This window comes from Ylistrum balloti, unplaced genomic scaffold, assembly GCF_031769215.1.
Source record: "Ylistrum balloti isolate Yb309-2 unplaced genomic scaffold, AGI_CSIRO_Ybal_v1 Utg369742, whole genome shotgun sequence".
NCBI classification, from domain to species: domain Eukaryota; kingdom Metazoa; phylum Mollusca; class Bivalvia; order Pectinida; family Pectinidae; genus Ylistrum; species Ylistrum balloti.
The window spans coordinates 946031-969906 of NW_026781951.1; the positions used below are offsets into that span (position 1 = coordinate 946031).

A 23876-nucleotide genomic window follows, 5' to 3' on the forward strand; every position below is an offset into this window, starting at 1 on the left:
CGGCTGAATGCATAGGAATGTTAATAAAGGTGAAGGTTACTAAATAAAAATTAAATAAGAATAGAATTAAAATTTTCAAGTTTAAATATGTTATCGCGCTTTTCACATGGTTTTTGTATATTAATTGAAACCAAAGAGAGTCTGTCTCAGCATATTTCTTCCATATATCGAACAATATCTAAATAATAGGTTTATACTATACAAAATTAATCAACAAACAATTATTAGAATGTTGTATTGATGACGGACACAAAATACACACGGTATACTTATCATGTTCACTACAAATTCTGCTAGTGTGGTCATTTTGATAAACATGATTGTATGTGAAAAAAACAATTATTAGAATGTTGTATTGATGACGGACACAAAATACACACGGTATACTTATCATGTTCACTACAAATTCTGCTAGTGCGGTCATTTTGATAAACATGATTGTATGTGAAAAAAACAATTATTAGAATGTTGTATTGATGACGGACACAAAATACACACGGTATACTTATCATGTTCACTACAAATTCTGCTAGTGTGGTCATTTTGATAAACATGATTGTATGTGAAAAAAACAATTATTAGAATGTTGTATTGATGACGGACACAAAATACACACGGTATACTTATCATGTTCACTACAAATTCTGCTAGTGTGGTCATTTTGATAAACATGATTGTATGTGAAAAAAACAATTATTAGAATGTTGTATTGATGACGGACACAAAATACACACGGTATACTTATCATGTTCACTACAAATTCTGCTAGTGTGGTCATTTTGATAAACATGATTGTATGTGAAAAAAACAAGATCAATCATTCGTATCGAAAAATATCTTTTAAACTTGCTGATGTTGTCCTCTTCAGTTCGTCAAACACAATGCATTTCAAATGCACGATAAAACACCACTTTCAAAAAATTTGAACGGAGTACCAGAGTAGCATCCACTATCGCATTCAAAAAATATTTAGGTCTGCGGCTCGATAAACTACCTTATAAGTTATCCCTGTCGCGTGTTAGTGCCTTTTTTATTTAGAAAGAGGCAACGCTATCACGTGAGTCTGAAATAACAACACATTTATTTGGTTTCCAGAATTCATCATACTCATGTTCAATACCTCTCGCCATATCATAAGTAAAGTCTGTGTTGTTCTTTTCACTTTGGTTGTCAGGTTTCAATACTGATCTTTCTTCGTGATGCGTCTTGTCTTTTCTTCTATGTTCAGGGACGACTTTCGCGTGGTCGTATAAGTCCGGTTCGACGTTTTTTCCTGCCTTTAGAATGCTGAACGAATCATATTCGTTTCCTACTGATGAGCCCGAGTCTTTGATATGATTTCTTTGACCTCCTGTTTCGGTATCGTTACTAGTTTCCAAAGTATTGTCCCTCTCCTGATCTACACTGCTACACGAAGGTAGGTCAATTGGAACACTGGAGAGACAACTTGATAAAATTCTGGCTGCACCGGGGTCTTTACACGGCAGGGGACATTCTACAGTCAGATTTCGACACGACACCATCTGGCTGTCCTCTTCATCTTCAATTTCTTCAAATTCATAAATGTTTTCATCGTGTTTTTCTCGATCATTTGGTGGTATATTCACCTTGGACTCAGATGGTGTCTTATGTTCTGGTACGAGTATTCCCTTTTGTAACAGTATATGTTTCTCATTTCTCTTTGTTCTACAAAAACATATAAATGAGGTAAGATATCAGGAAAGAAGTCTTCTTTTTCATTCTATCAATAGTAATAACGTATAATTATGTATATCTGAAAATCTCAAACCGTTTGAATATAACAGTATAACTCGATACACACTTCAAATTGTCAGGTTCTCAAAGAATGTTGGACTAGACCGAACATCTAGGATGTAGTCTATAATGATGGACTAGACCTAACATCTAGGATGTTGACCTATAATGATGGACTAGACCTAACATCTAGGATGTAGTCCTATAATGATGGACTAGACCTAACATCTATGATGGACTAGACTTAACATCTAGGATGTAGACCTATAATGATGGACTAGACCGAACATCTAGGATGTAGACCTATAATGATGGACTAGACCTAACATCTAGGATGTAGACTATAATGATGGACTAGACCTAACATCTAGGATGTAGACCTATAATGATGGACTAGACCTAACATCTAGGATGTAGTCTATAATGATGGACTAGACCTAACATCTAGGATGTAGACCTATAATGATGGACTAGACCTAACATCTAGGATGTAGACCTATAATGATGGACTAGACCTAACATCTAGGATGTAGTCTATAATGATGGACTAGACCTAACATCTAGGATGTAGTCTATAATGATGGACTAGACCTAACATCTAGGATGTAGACCTATAATGATGGACTAGACCTAACATCTAGGATGTAGTCTATAATGATGGACTAGACCTAACATCTAGGATGTAGTCTATAATGATGGACTAGACCTAACATCTAGGATGTAGTCTATAATGATGGACTAGACCTAACATCTAGGATGTAGACCTATAATGATGGACTAGACCTAACATCTAGGATGTAGTCTATAATGATGGACTAGACCTAACATCTAGTCTATAATGATGGACTAGACCTAACATCTAGACCTATAATGATGGACTAGACCTAACATCTAGGATGTAGACCTATAATGATGGACTAGACCTAACATCTAGGATGTAGACCTATAATGATGGACCTAACACTAGGATGTAGACCTATAATGATAACATCTAGGATGTAGTCTATAATGATGGACTAGACCTAACATCTAGGATGTAGTCTATAATGATGGGACCTAACACTATAATGATGGACTAGACCTAACATCTAGGATGTAGTCTATAATGATGGACTAGACCTAACATCTAGGATGTAGTCTATAATGATGGACTAGACCTAACATCTAGGATGTAGACCTATAATGATGGACTAGACCTAACATCTAGGATGTAGACCTATAATGATGGACTAGACCTAACATCTAGGATGTAGTCCTAACATCTAGGATGTAGTCCTATAATGATGGACTAGACCTAACATCTAGGATGTAGTCCTATAATGATGGACTAGACCTAACATCTAGGATGTAGTCTATAATGATGGACTAGACCTAACATCTAGGATGGACTAGACCTAACATCTAGGATGTAGACCTATAATGATGGACTAGACCTAACATCTAGGATGTAGACCTATAATGATGGACTAGACCTAACATCTAGGATGTAGACCTATAATGATGGACTAGACCTAACATCTAGGAGTCTATAATGATGGACTAGACCTAACATCTAGGATGTAACATCTAGGATGTAGACCTAACATAATGATGGACTAGACCTAACATCTAGGATGTAGTCTATAATGATGGACTAGACCTAACATCTAGGATGTAGTCTATAATGATGGACTAGACCTAACATCTAGGATGTAGTCTATAATGATGGACTAGACCTAACATCTAGGATGTAGTCTATAATGATGGACTAGACCTAACATCTAGGATGTCTATAATGATGGACTAGACCTAACATAATGTCTATAATGGACTAGACCTAACATCTAGGATGTAGTCTATAATGATGGACTAGACCTAACATCTAGGATGTAGTCTATAATGATGGACTAGACCTAACATCTAGGATGTAGTCTATAATGATGGACTAGACCTAACATCTAGGATGTAGTCTATAATGATGGACTAGACCTAACATCTAGGATGTAGTCTATAATGATGGACTAGACCTAACATCTAGGATGTAGTCTATAATGATGGACTAGACCTAACATCTAGGATGTAGACCTATAATGATGGACTAGACCTAACATCTAGGATGTAGTCTATAATGATGGACTAGACCTAACATCTAGGATGTAGTCTATAATGATGGACTAGACCTAACATCTAGGATGTAGTCTATAATGATGGACTAGACCTAACATCTAGGATGTTGACCTATAATGATGGACTAGACCTAACATCTAGGATGTAGTCTATAATGATGGACTAGACCTAACATCTAGGATGTTGACCTATAATGATGGACTAGACCTAACATCTAGGATGTAGATCTATAATGATGGACTAGACCTAACATCTAGGATGTAGACCTATAATGATGGACTAGACCTAACATCTAGGATGTAGACTATAATGATGGACTAGACCTAACATCTAGGATGTAGTCTATAATGATGAACTAGACCTAACATCTAGGATGTAGTAGACCTAACATCTATAATGAGACCTATAATGATAGACCTAACATCTAGGATGTAGACCTAACATCTAGGATAATGATGGACTAGACCTAACATCTAGGATGTAGTCTATAATGATGGACTAGACCTAACATCTAGGATGTAGTCTATAATGATGGACTAGACCTAACATCTAGGATGTAGACCTATAATGATGGACTAGACCTAACATCTAGGATGTAGTCTATAATGATGGACTAGACCTAACATGGACTAGACCTAAGCTAGGATGTAGATGGACTATAATGATGGACTAGACCTAACATCTAGGATGTAGACCTATAATGATGGACTAGACCTAACATCTAGGATGTAGTCTATAATGATGGACTAGACCTAACATCTAGGATGTAGTCTATAATGATGGACTAGACCTAACATCTAGGATGTAGTCTATAATGATGGACTAGACCTAACATCTAGGATATAATGATAGACTAGACCTAACATCTATAGTCTATAATGATGGACTAGACCTAACATCTAGGATGTAGTCTATAATGATGGACTAGACCTAACATCTAGGATGTAGACCTATAATGATGGACTAGACCTAACATCTAGGATGTAGACCTATAATGATGGACTAGACCTAACATCTAGGATGTAGTCTATAATGATGGACTAGACCTAACATCTAGGATGTAGTCTATAATGATGGACTAGACCTAACATCTAGGATGTAGACCTATAATGATGAACTAGACCTAACATCTATATATAAGACCTCCCCTCCTAACAGTAGGAAAGTCTATAATGATGATATATATAGACATCTAGATATAAGAGTGATATCCCCTCCCTAGTAAAAGTAAGATATGATATATAAGACCTCCCCTCCCAGTAAGATATGATATATAAGACCTCCCCTCCCAGTAAGATATAATATATAAGACCTCCACTCCCAGTAAAAGTAAGATATGATATATAAGACCTCCCCTCCCAGTAAGATAATGATATAGACCTATATAAGATGATCCCCTCCCCTCCCAGTAAGATAGTAAGATATAATATATAAGACCTCCCCTCCCAGTAAGATATGATATATAAGACCTCCCCTCCCAGTAAGATATGATATATAAGACCTCCCCTCCCAGTAAGATATAATATATAAGACCTCCCCTCCCAGTAAGATATGATATATAAGACCTCCCCTCCCAGTAAGATATGATATATAAGACCTCCCCTCCCAGTAAAAGTAAGATATGATATATAAGACCTCCCCTCCCAGTCAAAGTAAGAAAAGATATATAAGACCTCCCCTCCCAGTAAAATATAAGATATATAAGACCTCCCCTCCCAGTAAGAATGATATATAAGACCTCCCCTAGTAAGATATGATATATAAGACCTCCCCTCCCAGTAAGATATGATATATAAGACCTCCCCTCCCAGTAAAAGTAAGATATGATATATAAGACCTCCCCTCCCAGTAAAAGTAAGATATGATATATAAGACCTCCCCTCCCAGTAAAAGTAAGATATGATATATAAGACCTCCCCTCCCAGTAAAAGTAAGATATGATATATAAGACCTCCCCTCCCAGTAAAAGTAAGATATGATATATAAGACCTCCCCTCCCAGTAAGATATGATATATAAGACCTCACCTCCCAGTAAAAGTAAGATATGATATATAAGACCTCCCCTCCCATTAAGATATGATATATAAGACCTCCCCTCCCAGTAAGATATGATATAAGACCTCCCCTCCCAGTAAGATATGATATATAAGACCTCCCCTCCCAGTAAGATATGATATATAAGACCTCCCCTCCCAGTAAGATATGATATATAAGACCTCCCCTCCCAGTAAGATATGATATATAAGACCTCCCCTCCCAGTAAAAGTAAGATATGATATATAAGACCTCCCCTCCCAGTAAGATATGATATATAAGAAGAAGATGTGATATATAAGACCTCCCCTCCCAGTAAACGTCAGATATATATAAGACCTCCCCTTCCAGTCAAAGTAAGATATGATATATAAGACCTCCCCTCCCAGTAAGATATGATATATAAGACCTCCCCTCCCAGTATGATATGATATATAAGACCTCCCCTCCCAGTAAGATATGATATATAAGACTTCCCCTCCCAGTAAGATATGATATATAAGACCTCCCCTCCCAGTAAGATATGATATATAAGACCTCCCCTCCCAGTAAGATATGATATATAAGACCTCCCCTCCCAGTAAGAAAGTAGATATATAATAGTAAGATATATATATAAGACCTCCCCTCCCAGTAAAAGTAAGATATGATATATAAGACCTCCCCTCCCAGTAAAAGTAAGATATGATATATAAGAGTAAGATATGATATATAAGACCTCCCCTCCCAGTAAGATATGATATATAAGACCTCCCCTCCCAGTAAGATATAATATATAAGACCTCCCCTCCCAGTAAGATATAATATAGAAGACCTCCCCTCCCAGTAAGATATGATATATAAGACCTCCCCTCCCAGTCAAAGTAAGATATGATATATAAGACCTCCCCTCCCAGTACGATATGATATATAAGACCTCCCCTCCCAGTAAAAGTAAGATATGATATATAAGACCTCCCCTCCAGTAAAAGTAATATAGTAAGATATGATATATAAGACCTCCCCTCCCAGTAAATCCCAGTAAGATATATATATAAGACCTCCCCTCCCAGTAAGATATGATATATAAGACCTCCCCTCCCAGTAAAAGTAAGATATGATATATAAGACCTCCCCTCCCAGTAAGATATGATATATAAGACCTCCCCTCCCAGTAAGATATGATATATAAGACTTCCCCTCCCAGTAACAGTAAGATATGATATATGACCTCCCCTCCCAGTTAGATATGATATATAAGACCTCCCCTCCCAGTAAGATATGATATATAAGACCTCCCCTCCCAGTAAGATATGATATATAAGACCTCCCCTCCCAGTAAAAGTAAGATATGATATATAAGACCTCCCCTCCCAGTAAGATATGATATATAAGACCTCCCCTCCCAGTAAGATATGATATATAAGACCTCCCCTCCCAGTAAGATATGATATATAAGACCTCCCCTCCCAGTAAAAGTAAGATATGATATATAAGACCTCCCCTCCCAGTAAAAGTAAGATATGATATATAAGACCTCCCCTCCCAGTAAGATATGATATATAAGACCTCCCCTCCCAGTAAGATATGATATATAAGACCTCCCCTCCCAGTAAGATATGATATATAAGACCTCCCCTCCCAGTAAGATATGATATATAAGACCTCCCCTCCCAGTAAGATATGATATATAAGACCTCCCCTCCCAGTAAGATATGATATATAAGACCTCCCCTCCCAGTAAGATATGATATATAAGACCTCCCCTCCCAGTAAGATATGATATATAAGACCTCCCCTCCCAGTAAGATATGATATATAAGACTTCCCCTCCCAGTAAGATATGATATATAAGACCTCCCCTCCCTCCCAGTAAGATATGATATATAAGACCTCCCCTCCCAGTAAAAGTAAGATATGATATATAAGACCTCCCCTCCCAGTAAAAGTAAGATATGATATATAAGACTTCCCCTCCCAGTAAAAGTAAGATATGATATATAAGACCTCCCCTCCCAGTAAGATATGATATATAAGACTTCCCCTCCCAGTAAAAGTAAGATATGATATATAAGACTTCCCCTCCCAGTAAAAGTAAGATATGATATATAAGACCTTCCCTCCCAGTAAGATATGATATATAAGACCTCCCCTCCCAGTAAGATATGATATATAAGACTTCCCCTCCCAGTAAAAGTAAGATATGATATATAAGAAGTAAGATATGATATATAAGACCTCCCCTCCCAGTAAAAGTAAGATATGATATATAAGACCTCCCCTCCCAGTAAGATCTGAAAAAATCAAAAGAAGTGAATCAATGTTATGTCGACGATACCATGAAATTGAGAAGTAGCTAAGAAATTCACCGTTAAGAGAAGACGTTTTCTTTGGACTTGTCATTGGATTTTCGGTGAGGTTGGGAGGTATTCCAGTTGATGATGGATTCTGACGTCTTTGTGATGATGAATGGACAAGCCCATCGGGTCCTTTGATCAATCGATAAGATAGGCAAAAATGCTCATTTTTTGCATGTCAATATAAAATGGTAACCTTAGCGTTTTAATTATTCCCGACAAAAACCAACAAAAAGAGGAGTATAAGGGAAACTAATGCATGCTTTCCGAAAATGATTTTATAGGGACAAAGTTGAACAAAGGGCAATAATTATGTAATGAACGGGTTTTGGGCCCTGAATTTGGTTACTGTATGACTGATATATACACCAAGTTTCATTATCCAAGTTTGATTGAAAGCAAAGTTATGCTCTGGACAAGAAGTTTTAATAAAGGGCAATAACTCTGTAATTAAGGGGTTGCAGTCTCTGAATTTGGTACAATGCACATCGCCTTAGTATGACCAACAATTACACAAAGTTTTATCCTCAATTGTGACCACAACTTCTATTGACCCATTATATCAGAATACATTAAGAAGTACTAACTGTACAATTTTGCTGTGATGACATTTTGGTAACTTGCGACTTTACATTCAATACTAATTTTTTGATCTCTAAAGTATACTTACCAGTACAAAAGAAGGGCAGCCTTTTCGTGCAGTTTATGCCCTTTTTAAACGATGTGTTCGTGTAAGTGCATTCTTCAAAGAGTGTTTTGTCTGAAAAAGAAACGTAGGACTCAAGATTTGATAGACTATTTTTAACAAACAAGACATACAGCTACGTATATACGGTTTGGAAATGATGATGAAACATACATGTGTTTTTAAGAAAAATGTGTTATTATCTAAAATAATAGAATATGAGGTTTTGAAAATATCCGCTTTATTTTTTCAAGCCTTATGTATTAATTATTTGGGATACCCGTAATAGTTTTATATCAAATTTAGGCCCCTATTATCACTGAGGAGTCCTAAAAGGACTAAACTGCTCTATGATACAGTAACTTCATTAAATGGCTTTATTGTACGTAACTCTAAAGTCAAATTAATAGGTGCTCTAGACTTGTGTGTCTCATGTACGATATCCTAGGTATCCAGGTGGTGACCACTGCTGCTGGACTTTTAATTCCTGACGCTTTTCGTCACCGGTGTGGCATTGTGGTATGTTGATAATATACATAAATACTCAACAAAAAAAGAAACGCGATGCGATCAATAGTCTATGATATTTTGGGAAATTTGTACAAAATTTCATATCAATATCAAGGGACAAGTCTACTCTTTACAATACTGTAGAGGAAAATTCTGTGTGACGTCCCTTGTGTCGTCAGTCGTTACTCAAATTGGGATACCGCGAAAAACAAAAAGACACTTCAGTACTTTGTGTGGGCAACTTTTGCAGGAATCCCTGTAAGGATTCTCTTATGCATTGAATTCATGAGAACATTACTTCGCCTTAAAGGAATGCTGTTCCATCCTTGTGTTAATGCTGCGATCAACAGGGTGCGGTCAGTTGGAAGTTTTGACGTTTCGTATTACGCCTGACCAGCTCATCCAACAGATAGTCAATGGGAGACACGTCATGACTATATGAGGGCTATTTCAGAGGCTGAACTTTGATGATCCTGGCAACATGCGGTCGAGAAAGACATGTGGTTGGAGGATCTGGTCTCTATATAGAAAAGCATTGAAGTTTGGATTCAGGACCAATATGGACGATCTCACTCCATGGGAAATGTCTCCCCAAACCATTACAGAAGCTTCACCGAGTCTATCGCGTTCAACCATGTATGCGTCGGCGAAACCCTCACTGCGATATACCCTTTTTCTTCCGTCTGAGCGATACAGACAGAATCTTGACTTGTAGGTGAACATCACACGACTCCACCGACGCATCCCAAACCTGTTTAAACATTTACCGCCTCTGTGGCCTGGGATAAGGTCAGCGCGCAATGCTTCTCTCGGCACGCAAGTTTGAGCTCTAATGGGTCTTCCATGAATACCTAAGGTATGCAACGCAGTCTTAAATATGTCGTGCGGTCGTTACTCGCGGACGCCTGATCCTGGGACGATCAGAAACTAACCCACTCGCATTGAAACCAGCGAAATCAAAATTCCAATGTGTAAAATTAATGTGGCTCAATTGAGAGTATCCGTTGAAATATATATTCGTTTGAAAACATCCGGCATGGCTTGATCACGGCGCGTGATTTGGACTAATGATATTCACAAAGTCAGACAATGACATCGTCGATTGTCGAGAAGGGAGATCAATCTTATTGTAATACCTGACCAAATATCCCATTTTTTCCTTACAGCTAAGGTGTGCTGCAAGGGGGAAGTTTGTGCGTTTCTTTTTTTTGTTGAGAATATATGATGTTGAGACTTTGATGAAATCATTCGAAATATGAAAATGACTACATTCATTGAATAACATGGCTTTCCCGTAGAGTTTTTGATGATTCTGTCCATTATTTTTTTTATTTTCCTCTATCGCCTCCTGGCTATAAAAATCCAGGCTCTCATCATCGCTGGCGAATATTGGAAAAAATGAAACAGCCCACTGATGCGATTTCGTGACTGGGCTGTACTAAAGCACTAGTCGATAGCATGGTTTTTGTACAGTTTTTAAGATCGAAATGCATAACAGGCTATCTAATCGTTGATAAAGTACGTCTTGAATTTCCAATATATTTCGCTATATACATAATGTGTTGAGGATCGTTAACAGATTACCTGTGTGCTTTATTCCCAATTTTTAGTTGACAGAGGAAGGATGGTTTCACTGATTGAAAGATCATAAAGTTTTGAATGCTATTTATCTGAATTATCATATGATATCCTACCAAGAGCCACTGGACGATACATTCCGATCCATAATAGTCCGTTGTCAGTCCTAAACGTACCGTCGTCATTCTGGCAATTCTTCTCGAAAGACTGAGGTAAAAATCCCTTGTTTGAACAGTATTGTACTCCTTCTTTCCAATTCAGCTTTTCATTTGATCTTTTTGAATCAGCTGCAATGAAGTTTGGATTTAGTCACATAACTGTTATTACATATATTTCGCGTCTTTTATCGTAGAATTCATGCTTTTACAAGTAGATATCAAACTGGTCGTTTAAATCATGTAGTCGATAAGTTGTACGTTATCAAATGACCCTGTAATAATTGGAAGGAAAAGAATAGGATTGATAGAAGTTATTTGAAAGCAGGTTAAGAGAATTAAGCTATATCATAGCCCCAGTTTTGCTAGAAAGTTTTGAATAAGTTTGATAGTACTTACAACATAAAATTCTGATTTTTTGTTTGCAAGCCTTCAAATGAGAAGTTTTCTTCTTACAATTAAAAGCGACACAGTTCCTTTCCGAATCTGATGAACGGGCATTTTTCCCACGTGATGGACTTTTCTTCAACACATCTTCGTCTGTAGCAAACCGATTTTATCTCTCATATATTACATACACTAGAATCATACGTAAAATACGATCTTCAAAACCACCAGCAATACGTATCATATTTCAACAAGTTAAAATGTATAACGTACAACTCCATCAGGATGTGACATTGGTAGTTTTATATCGAATTTAAAGACGTTGTACGAGTAAAAACGTTGTTACAGTATAAATATAGGGAAGAACTTACTGCGATATTTTCTGTAAACAACAAAATTTGATTCATTTCCAAATGTATCACAGTGCCTCCATTCGACCTTATGTGAAGCATCCGCAGATAAACAAACACACCGTCTGTTCTCCTTCAAAAGATGAATTCACAATGTAATGGAAATACTGTCCAATCTCCTGTGGCTATATCTAACATACTGAAAGGGACCAACAATTTCAATGGAAAGCAGCATAATTCACACAACTTCACAAATACGGGCCTCACCACTGATACATTTTAGAAATATAAAATTTTCAGCAATAATATGCACTTTTTAGAAATATAAAATTTTCAGCAATAATATGCACATTTTAGAAATATAAAATTTTCAGCAATAATATGCACATTTTAGAAATATAAAATTTTCAGCAATAATATGCACATTTTGATTAATGTATGAAATCTCTGGCAATTACTCAGGATTAAAATATTATTGAAAATGTGCCGATGTATCTGTGTGTGTTGAGTCTAAGATACAAACACACAAAAGATTGGGGAGTTGTTTTTTGTCTTTTCCCCCCTTTTTTCCTGGCAATTACTCAGGATAGAAATTTTATTGAAAATGTGCCGATGTATCTGTGTGTGTGTGTGTGTGTGTGTGTGTGTGTGTGTGTGTGTGTGTGTGTGTGTGTGTGTGTGTGTGTGTGTGTGTGTGTGTGTGTGTGTGTGTGTGTGTGTGTGTGTGTGTGTGTGTGTGTGTGTGTGTGTGTAAGTGTGATAACTTATAATAAACTACTTCCGAAAGCGCAGTCCTTATGTAAAGGCCAGATGTATGTCGCGTTGAAACACACTTACACGTTGTAAACAGTTTACAAAAGCGTAATTCCCTATTTTCACTGTCGGCTCCATGATAAAAGTAGTGACTGTAATGTGTCAGCTTGTTGCAGCGTGTTAAGTTGTTATAATAACATTTGCAACAAATTAGAATGTATTTGACGGGATATAGCGTGCCAGTTTGTTACAGCGCGTCAGTTTGCTACAATAACATATCCTGTGATTGGCCGAGAGATGTTGTGGGGCCACTTTAGTTCAAATGTGGAACAATGGTTTCCGAAACGATACTCCGCTGGTTCCTATGAACAATATTTATAACAGATTGATCGTTATATCTCAGTTTCTACACCTTGATTACCTGCTTTCGCAAAAGTCCGGAAACATTATACTTGGTTTGTCCGTTCGCCGGTCTGTATATCAGTAGCAATAGGTTTAACTCGTGGAAGACAAACATTCTTGGAATGTATTGAATTAACTTTTGTGTACTAAAGAACACATCATGGGAACATACAGGCCATTGCGCGTCAAGTTCCCTTTGTTACCACTGGGCGTACTACAATGGATATTGCGTGACATTTGTTTGGTTGGTTGGTCGCAGGTTTTCCGTCTCCGTCAGTGTTCTAGCGATGTGAGAAGGCAACATGCACCCCACTCAGATGGACGGAACCGTCTGTGTGAGTGTTTGATTATGTTAGAAAACTTGTATCGCAATTGTTGTAAACTTAGAGGAGTTTTTGTAATATACAATATAACAAAAGTGTGATGGTAACTAAATAGTCAGTCATATATGTTGATTTGAATCCGTGTGTATATGTTACACATTTCGGGTTTGTTACATATCGAGACATGACTGGCAGTTCATATAATTTCAACCGTTTGACGAGTTGGAATAAGGATGAAAGTATTTTCTCTGTGGTATGAGTCGCCAATAGGGGGCGCTATGTGTATGATTTGCACGTGCAAATCAAGACTAGGGCCGTACTGTAGCGTGTTACCTGTACGTGTCATTCAGGTGGCACAGGTAGGGACGCACGGAGGTGGAGATTTGTTTTTTTATTTTTTTTTGCGGTAAAATGTAATAAAAGTTCATCTGTGTGGGGTTTCCGTTGCGGTAAAATGTAATAGTTATTAATGAAACGAGTGACATATATATACATACATTGTATATTGTGTATTTGTAACAGATTAGTGTATGATTTACATGTTTGCTTAATAAATCAGTCGCGATGCCTCTGTCGCCGTGAAATACATTTTAGTATTTTGTGTTGTTTATCCTATTGGATAATAAAATAGAGAAATCACCTTTCAAACCTACGTGTACAGGTGTGGTATTGCAAAACGCACGGACAACTTCGTGTGCACATCATGCATACATCGCGCGCACAATTGTGCGATAGGATCACACATTTTGTGCAATTTTGTAAAGAAAGTTGGCTTATGTTGAAAATTAAACGGAAAATTCGATCTGTGTTTATCAAAGTCATTTTCAATTTGACGGTTTCCGAAATAACACTGGATCAATCTATCTTATCGTATAGTTTCACACCCTAAAGAGTGACGAGTGGTGTAGCTCAGACAACAAACAATGCTCGCGCAATACATACAACACATAACATATATATAGAGAGAAATAATGCATGGTCGGTGTCTTTAAAATATAAGCTGTATTTTGGTGAGGGTGAAGAAAGACAAAAGTGGCGAGCCTTTGGCGAGCAGCTTTTGTCCTTCTGTCCCGAGCCAAAATGCAGTTTATATATTAAGACACTGACAATGTATTCTATCTATCCTGCACCAATGATTGATAATTACATGTAAACTATTGAAACTTAAATAGTTTTGGTGTCTAATCTTTGTTTACCTGATATTGACGTTGCGCTGAATTTTACCTGATGCGGATGCCAAAATGATTGCTCCGCGCGGAAACATAGTTCCCAATTTCATCCGATATAACAGCGCTTTTATGAATTTCTTATCAACTTTTTCATTACAACATGTAAAATCGCTTATTTCAAAAACTGTTTATAATTCTAAAAGTAATATTTAAGTAAATCCAGAGAGTATTTTTTCGAATTATCGTACGTGCTAAAATTCAGCTGTTTTCCGTCACTACCGAATACAGCAAAACAATCTGGGCAGTTGTATTCTGACAACAGCGCTGCCAGTTGCAGGAGAAATATATATATATATTAAATATTGTTTACTAAATAGTATAAAAATGAGAGTTATACAGAATTAATGAAAATGAAATTTCCCTACCGAAAGGATGAGTTTTTAGATGATACATTGCCGAGACAAAAAGAGACGCCATTTATGTGTTAATGTTTATGTAATGATTGTCCGTACAAAAAGGCTGATCACGTGAGGCACTTTGTATATATAACTGTTCAGTCTGTATTTGATGGATCCACATATGTCCAACCACGGATTCTGAGTCCGTGGTCCAAACTTTATATTGATGACTTAGTTAGCAAATATACATGTACTTTGTTGTACTATTACATACGGCGTATTTGGAAAACGAATAACTCCTATCCCACACGAATCATTTCTAAATTTATATCAATCACGATAGCGCAATAATGTGGGATAGCTTACTTCGCCTAGTTTGCCTATCGTGCATACACCAAGAAATGTCATAACTAAAGGGTAGATTTTGTCACACTTTGGTGTTTTAATGAGCAAAACAAAACACCCAAATGTGACAAATTAGTAGAAATTTTGTGAAAATATTCTGGGGCAATAATTGAATTTTACAAAATGATATTGGTTTTGTCGTTGATCAAAATGTTTGGGTATGGCTTTTATATTGTTTCGTGTATTTTGTAACATAAATGAAAAACACTAATTTTACTTATTGTTACTTATTAAATGGATTCCCATAAAACCGGAACATATCCCATCTTCGTGCGTAGCAATACAAATACAATCTAAATACAGATATTTACAATATCAAAGCGCATAATTATTAGTGATAAAGTTACCGGTATGACTATTGCCCAATACCCGCGATATTGAAGTTTCTGTGTCGGCAGAGACGATAAACCAGAGCAGACAAACAAAAGTGCATATAACTTACGTCGAATTTCAATACACGAATTCGCCCTATGCTCATTTCGCCCTCCGAGGATTAAATAAAAGTGTACAAATTTTTCGTCTTTTCTTAAATTCACCATCCCTGACGAGTACCTTTGGAGACCATTAACTTAACCGACAGAAATACAGAAAAAAAAATGCATGCTGTGGTCATTTCTCTCCATCTACGTTGATTTTTATTTTCTGACTTCGTAATATCTAAAGTAAAATCAAGTCCTTGTGAGGTAATTATCACGTTTTCAACCATACTGGCAGAACCTAACAAACGGAGTAATTATGTAAAAACAAATTGTAAAACATTTTTCCCGCTTTAATCTTAAAACATTCTTAAAACATAAAATACTATGAGCACCAGTGAAGAGGAAACATGATACTGACCAAACGCCCTCATTTTACCTAAATAACGTTCTTCAACATGTCCGCATATGTAATAAGATGACAGTTTGTCTTGTGTTCAGTTTAACCAATAGAACAATATTTTCAATAGCGCAAAATTCCGTTGGTTAAAAAATGTTTGAATCAAAGAAAATTTATCTATCACGTAAGCTATTGTGGCACTATTACTTTTCTCTGTAGACCCTTTATTCAAGGTCTCTATTGCTCATTGCTGTTTTAATTCTCGAATTTAGCGTAAAGGGGTAGCATTGCAGTAAAGTATTAGAATGACATTAAAAGTTACATACTTGTATGGCGATTCTTTCTGTATTGCAGCTTTCACTGCATCGCTTTCTACCATCGAAATCTTGATCAAAGGTTATGCTTGTTTCCATGATGTCGATACTGTAACATCCTAGGATAACAAAACACACACGTGTCACAAACATCGAAATCGCTTTGCCAAGTATTTGTAGAACTGCCTTATCATCACAGCAGCACGGCAAAAAAGAAGTGATGGAGAGTTAGAAATTATCGAAATGATCGAAGTGACATGCGCCTATTATGTGATATACACGGAGGAAAATTGTGAAAATAACAAATGTCAAACTCGGGTACAATTACGACAGGCAATTCAAATCTTCGGAACAACCTCGTGGCTGTGTGGGATGCTACGTGTTACTCTTGTATTACAAGAGTGGTGTGGTTACAAAGACACAAGAGTGGTATGGTTATAAAGACACAAGAGTGGTATGGTTATAAAGACACAAGAGTGATATGGTTATAAAGACACAAGAGTGATGTGGTTAAAAAGACATAAGAGTGGTATGGTTATAAAGACACAAGAGTGATGTGGTTATAAAGACACAAGAGTGATGTAGTTATAAAGACCCAGGAGTAATGTAGTTATAAAGAAACAAGGGTGGAGTAGTTATACAAACACAAGAGTGGTGTGGTTATAAAGACACAAGGGTGGAGTAATTATGAAGACACAAGGGTGGTAATGTTATAAGACACAGGAGTGGTGTTGTTTCTAAGACACAATAGTTGTGTGGTTTCTAAGACAGAATAGTGGTGTAGTTTCTAAGACACAAGAGTGATATGGTTTCAAAGACATAAGAGTAGTGTAGTTTCGAAGACACAAGAGTGGTGTGGTTTCTACGACACAATAGTGGTGTGGTTTCGAAGACACAATAGTGGTGTGGCTTCTAGGACACAAGAATGGTGTGGTTTCGAAGACACAAGAGTGGTGTGGTTTCTAGGATACAAAAGTGGTGTAGTTATAAAGACACAAAAGTGGTGTGGATTCTAAGACACAAGATTGGTGTGGTTTCTAAGACACAAGAGTGCAATGGTTCTAAGACACAATAGTGGTATGATTCTAAGACATAAAAGTGGTATGGTTTTATGACACAAGAATGGTATGGTTTCTAGGACACAAGAATGGTGTGGTTTCTAAGACACAAGAGTGGTGTGGTTTCTTGGACACAAGAGTGGTGTCGTTTCTAAGACACAAGGATTGTTTGGTTTCTAAGACACAGGAGTGCTATGGTTCTAGGACACAATAGTGGTATGGTTCTAAGACATAAAAGTGGTATGGTTCCATGACACAAGAGTGGTATGGTTTCTAGGACACAAGAGTGGTGTGGTTTCTAAGACACAAGAGTGGTGTGGTTTCTTGGACACAAGAGTGGTGTCGTTTCTAAGACACAAGGATTGTTTGGTTTCTAAGACACAGGAGTGCTATGGTTCTAGGACACAATAGTGGTATGGTTCTAAGACATAAAATTGGTATGGTTCCTTGACACAAGAGAGGTATGGTTTCTAGGACACAAGAGTGGTGTGGTTTCTTGGACACAAGAGTGGTGTGGTTTCTAAGACACAAGAGTGATGTGATTTCTTGGACACAAGAGTGGTGTGGTTCCTTAGACACAAGAGTGGTGTGGTTTTTATTGGACACAAGATTGGTGTGGTTTCTAAGACACAAGAGTGGTGTGGTTTTTATTGGACACAAGATTGGTGTGGTTTCTAGGACACAATAGTGGTGTGGTTTCTAAGACACAAGAGTGGTATGGTTTCTAAGACACAAGAGTGGTGTGGTTTTTATTGGACACAAGATTGGTGTGGTTTCTAGGACACAAGAGTGGTATGGTTTCTAAGACACAAGAGTGTTGTGGTTTCTAAGACACAAGAGTGGTGTGGTTTTTATTGGACACAAGATTGGTGTGGTTTCTAGGACACAATAGTGGTGTGGTTTATAAGACACAAGAGTGGGTGGTTTCTAAGACAAAAGAGTGCTGTGGTTTCTAAGACACAATAGTGGTGTTGCTTATAATGCACAAGAGTGGTGTGGTTTCTAAGACACAAGAGTCGGTGGTTTCTAAGACATAAGAGTGCCGTTGTTTCTAAGACACACGAGTGGTGTGGTTCTAAGACACAAGAGTGGTGTGGTTTCTAAGACACAAGGGTTGTTTGTTTTCTAAGACACAAGAGTGGTGTGGTTCCTTAGAAACAAGATTGGTGTGGTTTCTAAGACACCGGGATTGTGTGGTTTCTAGGACAAAAGAGCGGTGTGGTTTCTAGGACACAAGAGTGGGGTGGTTTCTAAGACACAAGGGTTGTTTGGTTTCTAAGACACAAGAGTGGTGTGGTTTCAAAGACACAAGGGTTGTGTGGTTTCTAAGACACAAGAGAAGTGTGGTTTCTAAGTCAAATGAGTGGTGTGGTTTCTAAGACACAAGAGTGGTGTGGTTTCTAGGACACAAGAGTGGTGTGGTTTCTAAGACACAAGAGTGTTGTGGTTTCTAAGACACAATAGTGGTGTGGTTTATAAGACACAAGGGTGGGTGGTTTCTAAGACACAAGAGTGCTGTGGTTTATAAGACACAAGAGTGGGTGGTTTCTAAGACACAATAGTGCTGTGGTTTCTAAGACACAATAGTGGTCTTATTTATAAGACACAAGAGTGGTGTGGTTTCTAAAACACAAGAGTGGCGTGGTTTCTAAGACACAATAGTGGTGTGGTTTCTAAGACACAATAGTGGTGTGGTTTATAGGACACAATATTTGTGTGGTTTATAGGACACAATAGTGGTGTGGTTTATAGGACACAATAATGGTGTGGTTTCTAAGACACAATAGTGGGGTGGTTTATAGGACACAATAGTGGTGTGGTTTTTAAGACACAATAGTGCTGTGGTTTCTAAGACACAATAGTGGGATGGTTTCTAAGACACAAGAGTGGTGTGTTTTTTAAGACACAATAGTGGTGTGGTTTATAGGACACAATAGTGGTGTGGTTTATAGGACACAAGAGTGGCGTGGTTTCTAAGACACAATAGTGGGATGGTTTCTAAGACACAAGAGTTGTGTGGTTTCTAAGACACAAAAGTGGTGTGGTTTATAGGACACAATAATGGTGTGGTTAATAGGACACAAAAATGGTGTGGTTTCTAAGACACAAGAGTTGTGTGGTTTCTAAGACACAAAAGTGGTGTGGTTTCTAAGACACAATAGTGGTGTGGTTTATAGGACACAATAGTGGTGTGGTTTATAGGACACAATAGTGGTGTGGTTTCTAAGACACAAGAGTGGTGTGGTTTCTAAGACACGATAGTGGTATGGTTTCTAAGACACAAGAGTGGTGTGGTTTCTAAGACACAATAGTGGTGTGGTTTATAGGACACAATAGTGTTGTGGTTTCTAGGACACAATAGTGGTGTGGTTTATAGGACATAATAGTGGTGTGGTTTATAGGACACAAAAGTGGTGTGGTTTCTAAGACACAAAAGTTGGCATATTTTGTGTTCAGTCCTCTATCTTTTTCACTCTGCAAATATACAATAGTTCCCTTACCTTCATATGAAAGCCACTTCGTGATTTGGATAGACCGAATCCAAACGTTGTTCCAAATATCGAAAGTAGACTGTTTGATCTCAGAGATAGTCGACAGTGTTCCATCATGTTTAGTTTTGCAATAATCCACAGCTTCATTCCAGGTCTTCCTGTACGTGTCATTGGTAATAACACAGTCTAGGATCAACAGTAATAATACGTTTGTAAAACACTCTCTATGGATGTATTTTCGAATTTTAACAAATGCAGTTGCACTCATACAAAATGATAACAATGTTGTTTCATTTTTAATGAACAAAATCTTTTTGAAAAGCTAATTTATAGAAACAAAATTTCTGCCATCTAGGAGTATATGGTGACTAAACTCTCCAAACTATTGACATGACCACTTGTGGACTATACAAATGTCAAACCTAAATGATACAGTACCATATATACCCCCACTAAAGCATCGGAGTAAACCTGGCCATATTTGATTTGGATTGTACACCTTTTCAGCATGGTGTTTAATAACGATGTTTGAATCATATTGACTTCGCGTAGACGATAGGACAATATTGATACCCTTTAATTGACTTCTGGAGGTTAAGATATGCTTAAGACGTGTTAGTGCCACGTGTGAAATTTGTTTATACACCGTCACACTGACAAGGTAAGGGAAATATATAAGTCTTCATCTCCAGACCAAGTCCAGAATGAAGCCTGCTTGACACATTGCTGTTTTACATGTAACAACGATAAAAACATTGACCACTCTATTGTTACACTCTGATTTCCGATACCGAGACAAACTTGTGAGAAGGCAAACCTTGCACGTGTACCCTATCGGAATCAAATATCCACATATATTATTGTGGAAAATCTTGGTATGGTATACTTAACTTGAACTTACAAACTAATAAATGATTATTTTGGCAAACCTCGGGGACCTGTAACCAACAGCAGTGTCTACTCCTTCGATTTCAAATGAGTTTACACATTATACACAATGAACATCCTCTTTGTTGCAAATTTATAATTTTATACAGTTAAGTCAAATTAATTAACTAAAGGTTACAAAACGTGTAGTTGTTTAAATCATGTTTCCTTCACTCGTGTAAATAATTTCCCGTAAGATTGACTTTAGTTATGTTTGAAACATACCCACTGATTGACTTGTTCTGTACCCATTGATTGACTTGTTCTGTACCCACAGATTGACTTGTTCTGTGCCCACAGATTGACTTGTTCTGTGCCCATTGATTGACTTGTTCTGTACCCACTGATTGACTTGTTCTGTACCCATTGATTGACTTGTTCTGTACCCATTGATTGACTTGTTCTGTACCCATTGATTGACTTGTTCTGTACCCACTGATTGACTTGTTCTGTGCCCACAGATTGACTTGTTCTGTACACACAGATTGACTTGTTCTGTACCCACAGATTGACTTGTTCTGTACACACAGATTGACTTGTTCTGTACCCACAGATTGACTTGTTCTGTGCCCACAGATTGACTTGTTCTGTGCCCACAGCTTGACTTGTTCTGTACACACAGATTGACTTGTTCTGTACCCACAGATTGACTTGTTCTGTACCCACTGATTGACTTGTTCTGTACCCACTGATTGACTTGTTCTGTACCCACTGATTGACTTGTTCTGTACCCACTGATTGACTTGTTCTGTACCCACTGATTGACTTGTTCTGTACCCACTGATTGACTTGTTCTGTACCCACAGATTGACTTGTTCTGTACCCACAGATTGACTTGTTCTGTGCCCACAGATTGACTTGTTCTGTGCCCACTGATTGACTTGTTCTGTGCCCACAGATTGACTTGTTCTGTGCCCACAGATTGACTTGTTCTGTACACACAGATTGACTTGTTCTGTACCCACAGCTTGACTTGTTCTGTACCCACAGATTGACTTGTTCTGTACACACAGATTGACTTGTTCTGTACACACAGATTGACTTGTTCTGTACCCACAGATTGACTTGTTCTGTGCCCACAGATTGACTTGTTCTGTGCCCACAGATTGACTTATTCTGTACCCATTGATTGACTTGTTCTGTACTCACTGATTGATTTGACTGGTTTGGCGTGTATTGCTAAGGGCCTTAAATATTGGGAGAAAGATCAGATTGACCGTAAAACCTTCAACAAAAAGGGTACCAAACAGCGACAGAACATCGTACAACAAGGAAGACAGGACATCGTACAATGAAGACAGGACATCGAACACTGAATACAGGACATCGGACACTGAATACAGGACATCGGACAATGAAAACAGGACATCTTACAATGAAGACAGCACATCATACAATGAAGACAGGACATCATACAATGGAGACAGGACATCGTACAAGGATGGCAGGTTATAGCACACTATGTACATGACGTCAGGCGGCTGGTCAAGGAGGCAATTTGGATACTCTACAGTGGACGGCCGGTACTTAACACGGATGAAGGGGGCCACAGACTCTCGCGCATCAAGTTTTCAACTGGTTGTGTTATATGACATTTTTTTATTCTATTGACATTACCACCCTGAGATGTTACGAAATATCAGAAATACTTTTCGACTCTTTTTTAACCATCGCTTCATTTCGGTTTTTAAATACTTCACTCATGTCATTTGGAAAAGAAAGTAACAATATACAGTACAACAAATCAACAAATCAACAGATTAACAGATTAACACTTTCAAAAATGTGCAAATTGTTTACATTGACTTATAAATTACCGAAGGACGCAAACAGTAAATCTAAGGCTTGACAAACGATTGTAGTGTGTACTTCCGGTTTTGCGCGTGTTCTCTGGCGAACAAGGATATTTTTGTCAAGTGTTTAGTGTAATATTCTACAGCCAATATGTAATATTGTGTAATTATTCCACAGCATCAACGCGCGAGTAAATAATAGTTCTAATCATTAACACAACGTTAGTAATGTACAATAATGAGAATGAATTACAATCGCTTTTATACAGGAAGAACAACAATTTAAAGAGTCAACATTAAATGATTTGGATTTGGCACAACATTGTAGCTCGTGTCAACACTTCATGACAAAAAGAAAGCAAAATAATAACAATCAAATCAAAGTACATAACAAACAGAGTAACGTACAGCGACAGGACATCGGACAATGAAGACAGGACATCGGACAATGAAGACAGGACATTTACAGGACATAGGACAATGAAGACAGGACATTTACAGGACATAGGACAATGAAGACAGGACATTTACAGGACATAGGACAATGAAGACAGGACATCGACAGGACATAGGACAATGAAGACAGGACATAGGACAATGAAGACAGGACATCGGACAATGAAGACAGGACATCGACAGGACATCGGACAATGAAGACAGGACATCGGACAATGAAGACAGGACATCGACAGGACATAGGACAATGAAGACAGGACATTTACAGGACATCGGCCAATGAAGACAGGACATCGGACAATGAAGACAGGACATAGGACAATGAAGACAGGACATCTGACAATGAAGACAGGACATCGACAGGACATCTGACAATGAAGACAGGACATCGACAGGACATAGGACAATGAAGACAGGACATAGGACAATTGAGACAGGCTATAGTATACTATGTTCAATTCACAAAATAATGCGTAGGAAAATAAAAAGACAAGGAATAAAAGTAAAATAGAATAAAACAAAAACACTATTACTTGTAAGACAAGGTATATAACTTACCAAAGAGGAAGACGAGGTATAAGGCCGGTACGATTATATAAGGCACGTTCATGCCCAAAGTATTAATGATACCATACAACACATACAAGACATCTATATATGCACATGTCTGTTC

The 23876-nt window shown here is 37.6% G+C and overlaps 1 protein-coding gene across 1 annotated transcript; it reads right to left on the reverse strand.

The window, feature by feature from the left end:
* Window positions 1-221: 221 nt before the first annotated feature.
* LOC132543176 (uncharacterized) lies at window positions 222-23813 on the reverse strand. The gene is made up of 10 exons (XM_060206646.1): window positions 23762-23813; window positions 20037-20213; window positions 16490-16596; window positions 11919-12030; window positions 11560-11700; window positions 11122-11292; window positions 8903-8992; window positions 8245-8364; window positions 4246-4264; window positions 222-1686 (listed from the first exon to the last, which is right to left on the reverse strand). Exons 1-10 carry the CDS (start codon window positions 23811-23813, stop codon window positions 1035-1037), a joined length of 1641 nt encoding a protein of 546 aa, XP_060062629.1. The 3' UTR covers window positions 222-1034.
* Between the last annotated feature and the right edge of the window lie 63 nt (window positions 23814-23876).

Bases quoted from the DNA above. Each gene is read 5' to 3' on its own strand.
- LOC132543176 (XM_060206646.1), bottom strand. From the start codon at position 23,813: ATGAACGTGCCTTATATAATCGTACCGGCCTTATACCTCGTCTTCCTC. The intron at 12,031-16,489 runs GTATGTAACTTT...CATCTTTTGAAG, and splicing joins CAGAAAGAATCGCCATACAA to GAGAACAGACGGTGTGTTTG. The intron at 8,365-8,902 runs GTAAGTATACTT...GATTGATCAAAG, and splicing joins GCTGCCCTTCTTTTGTACTG to GACCCGATGGGCTTGTCCAT.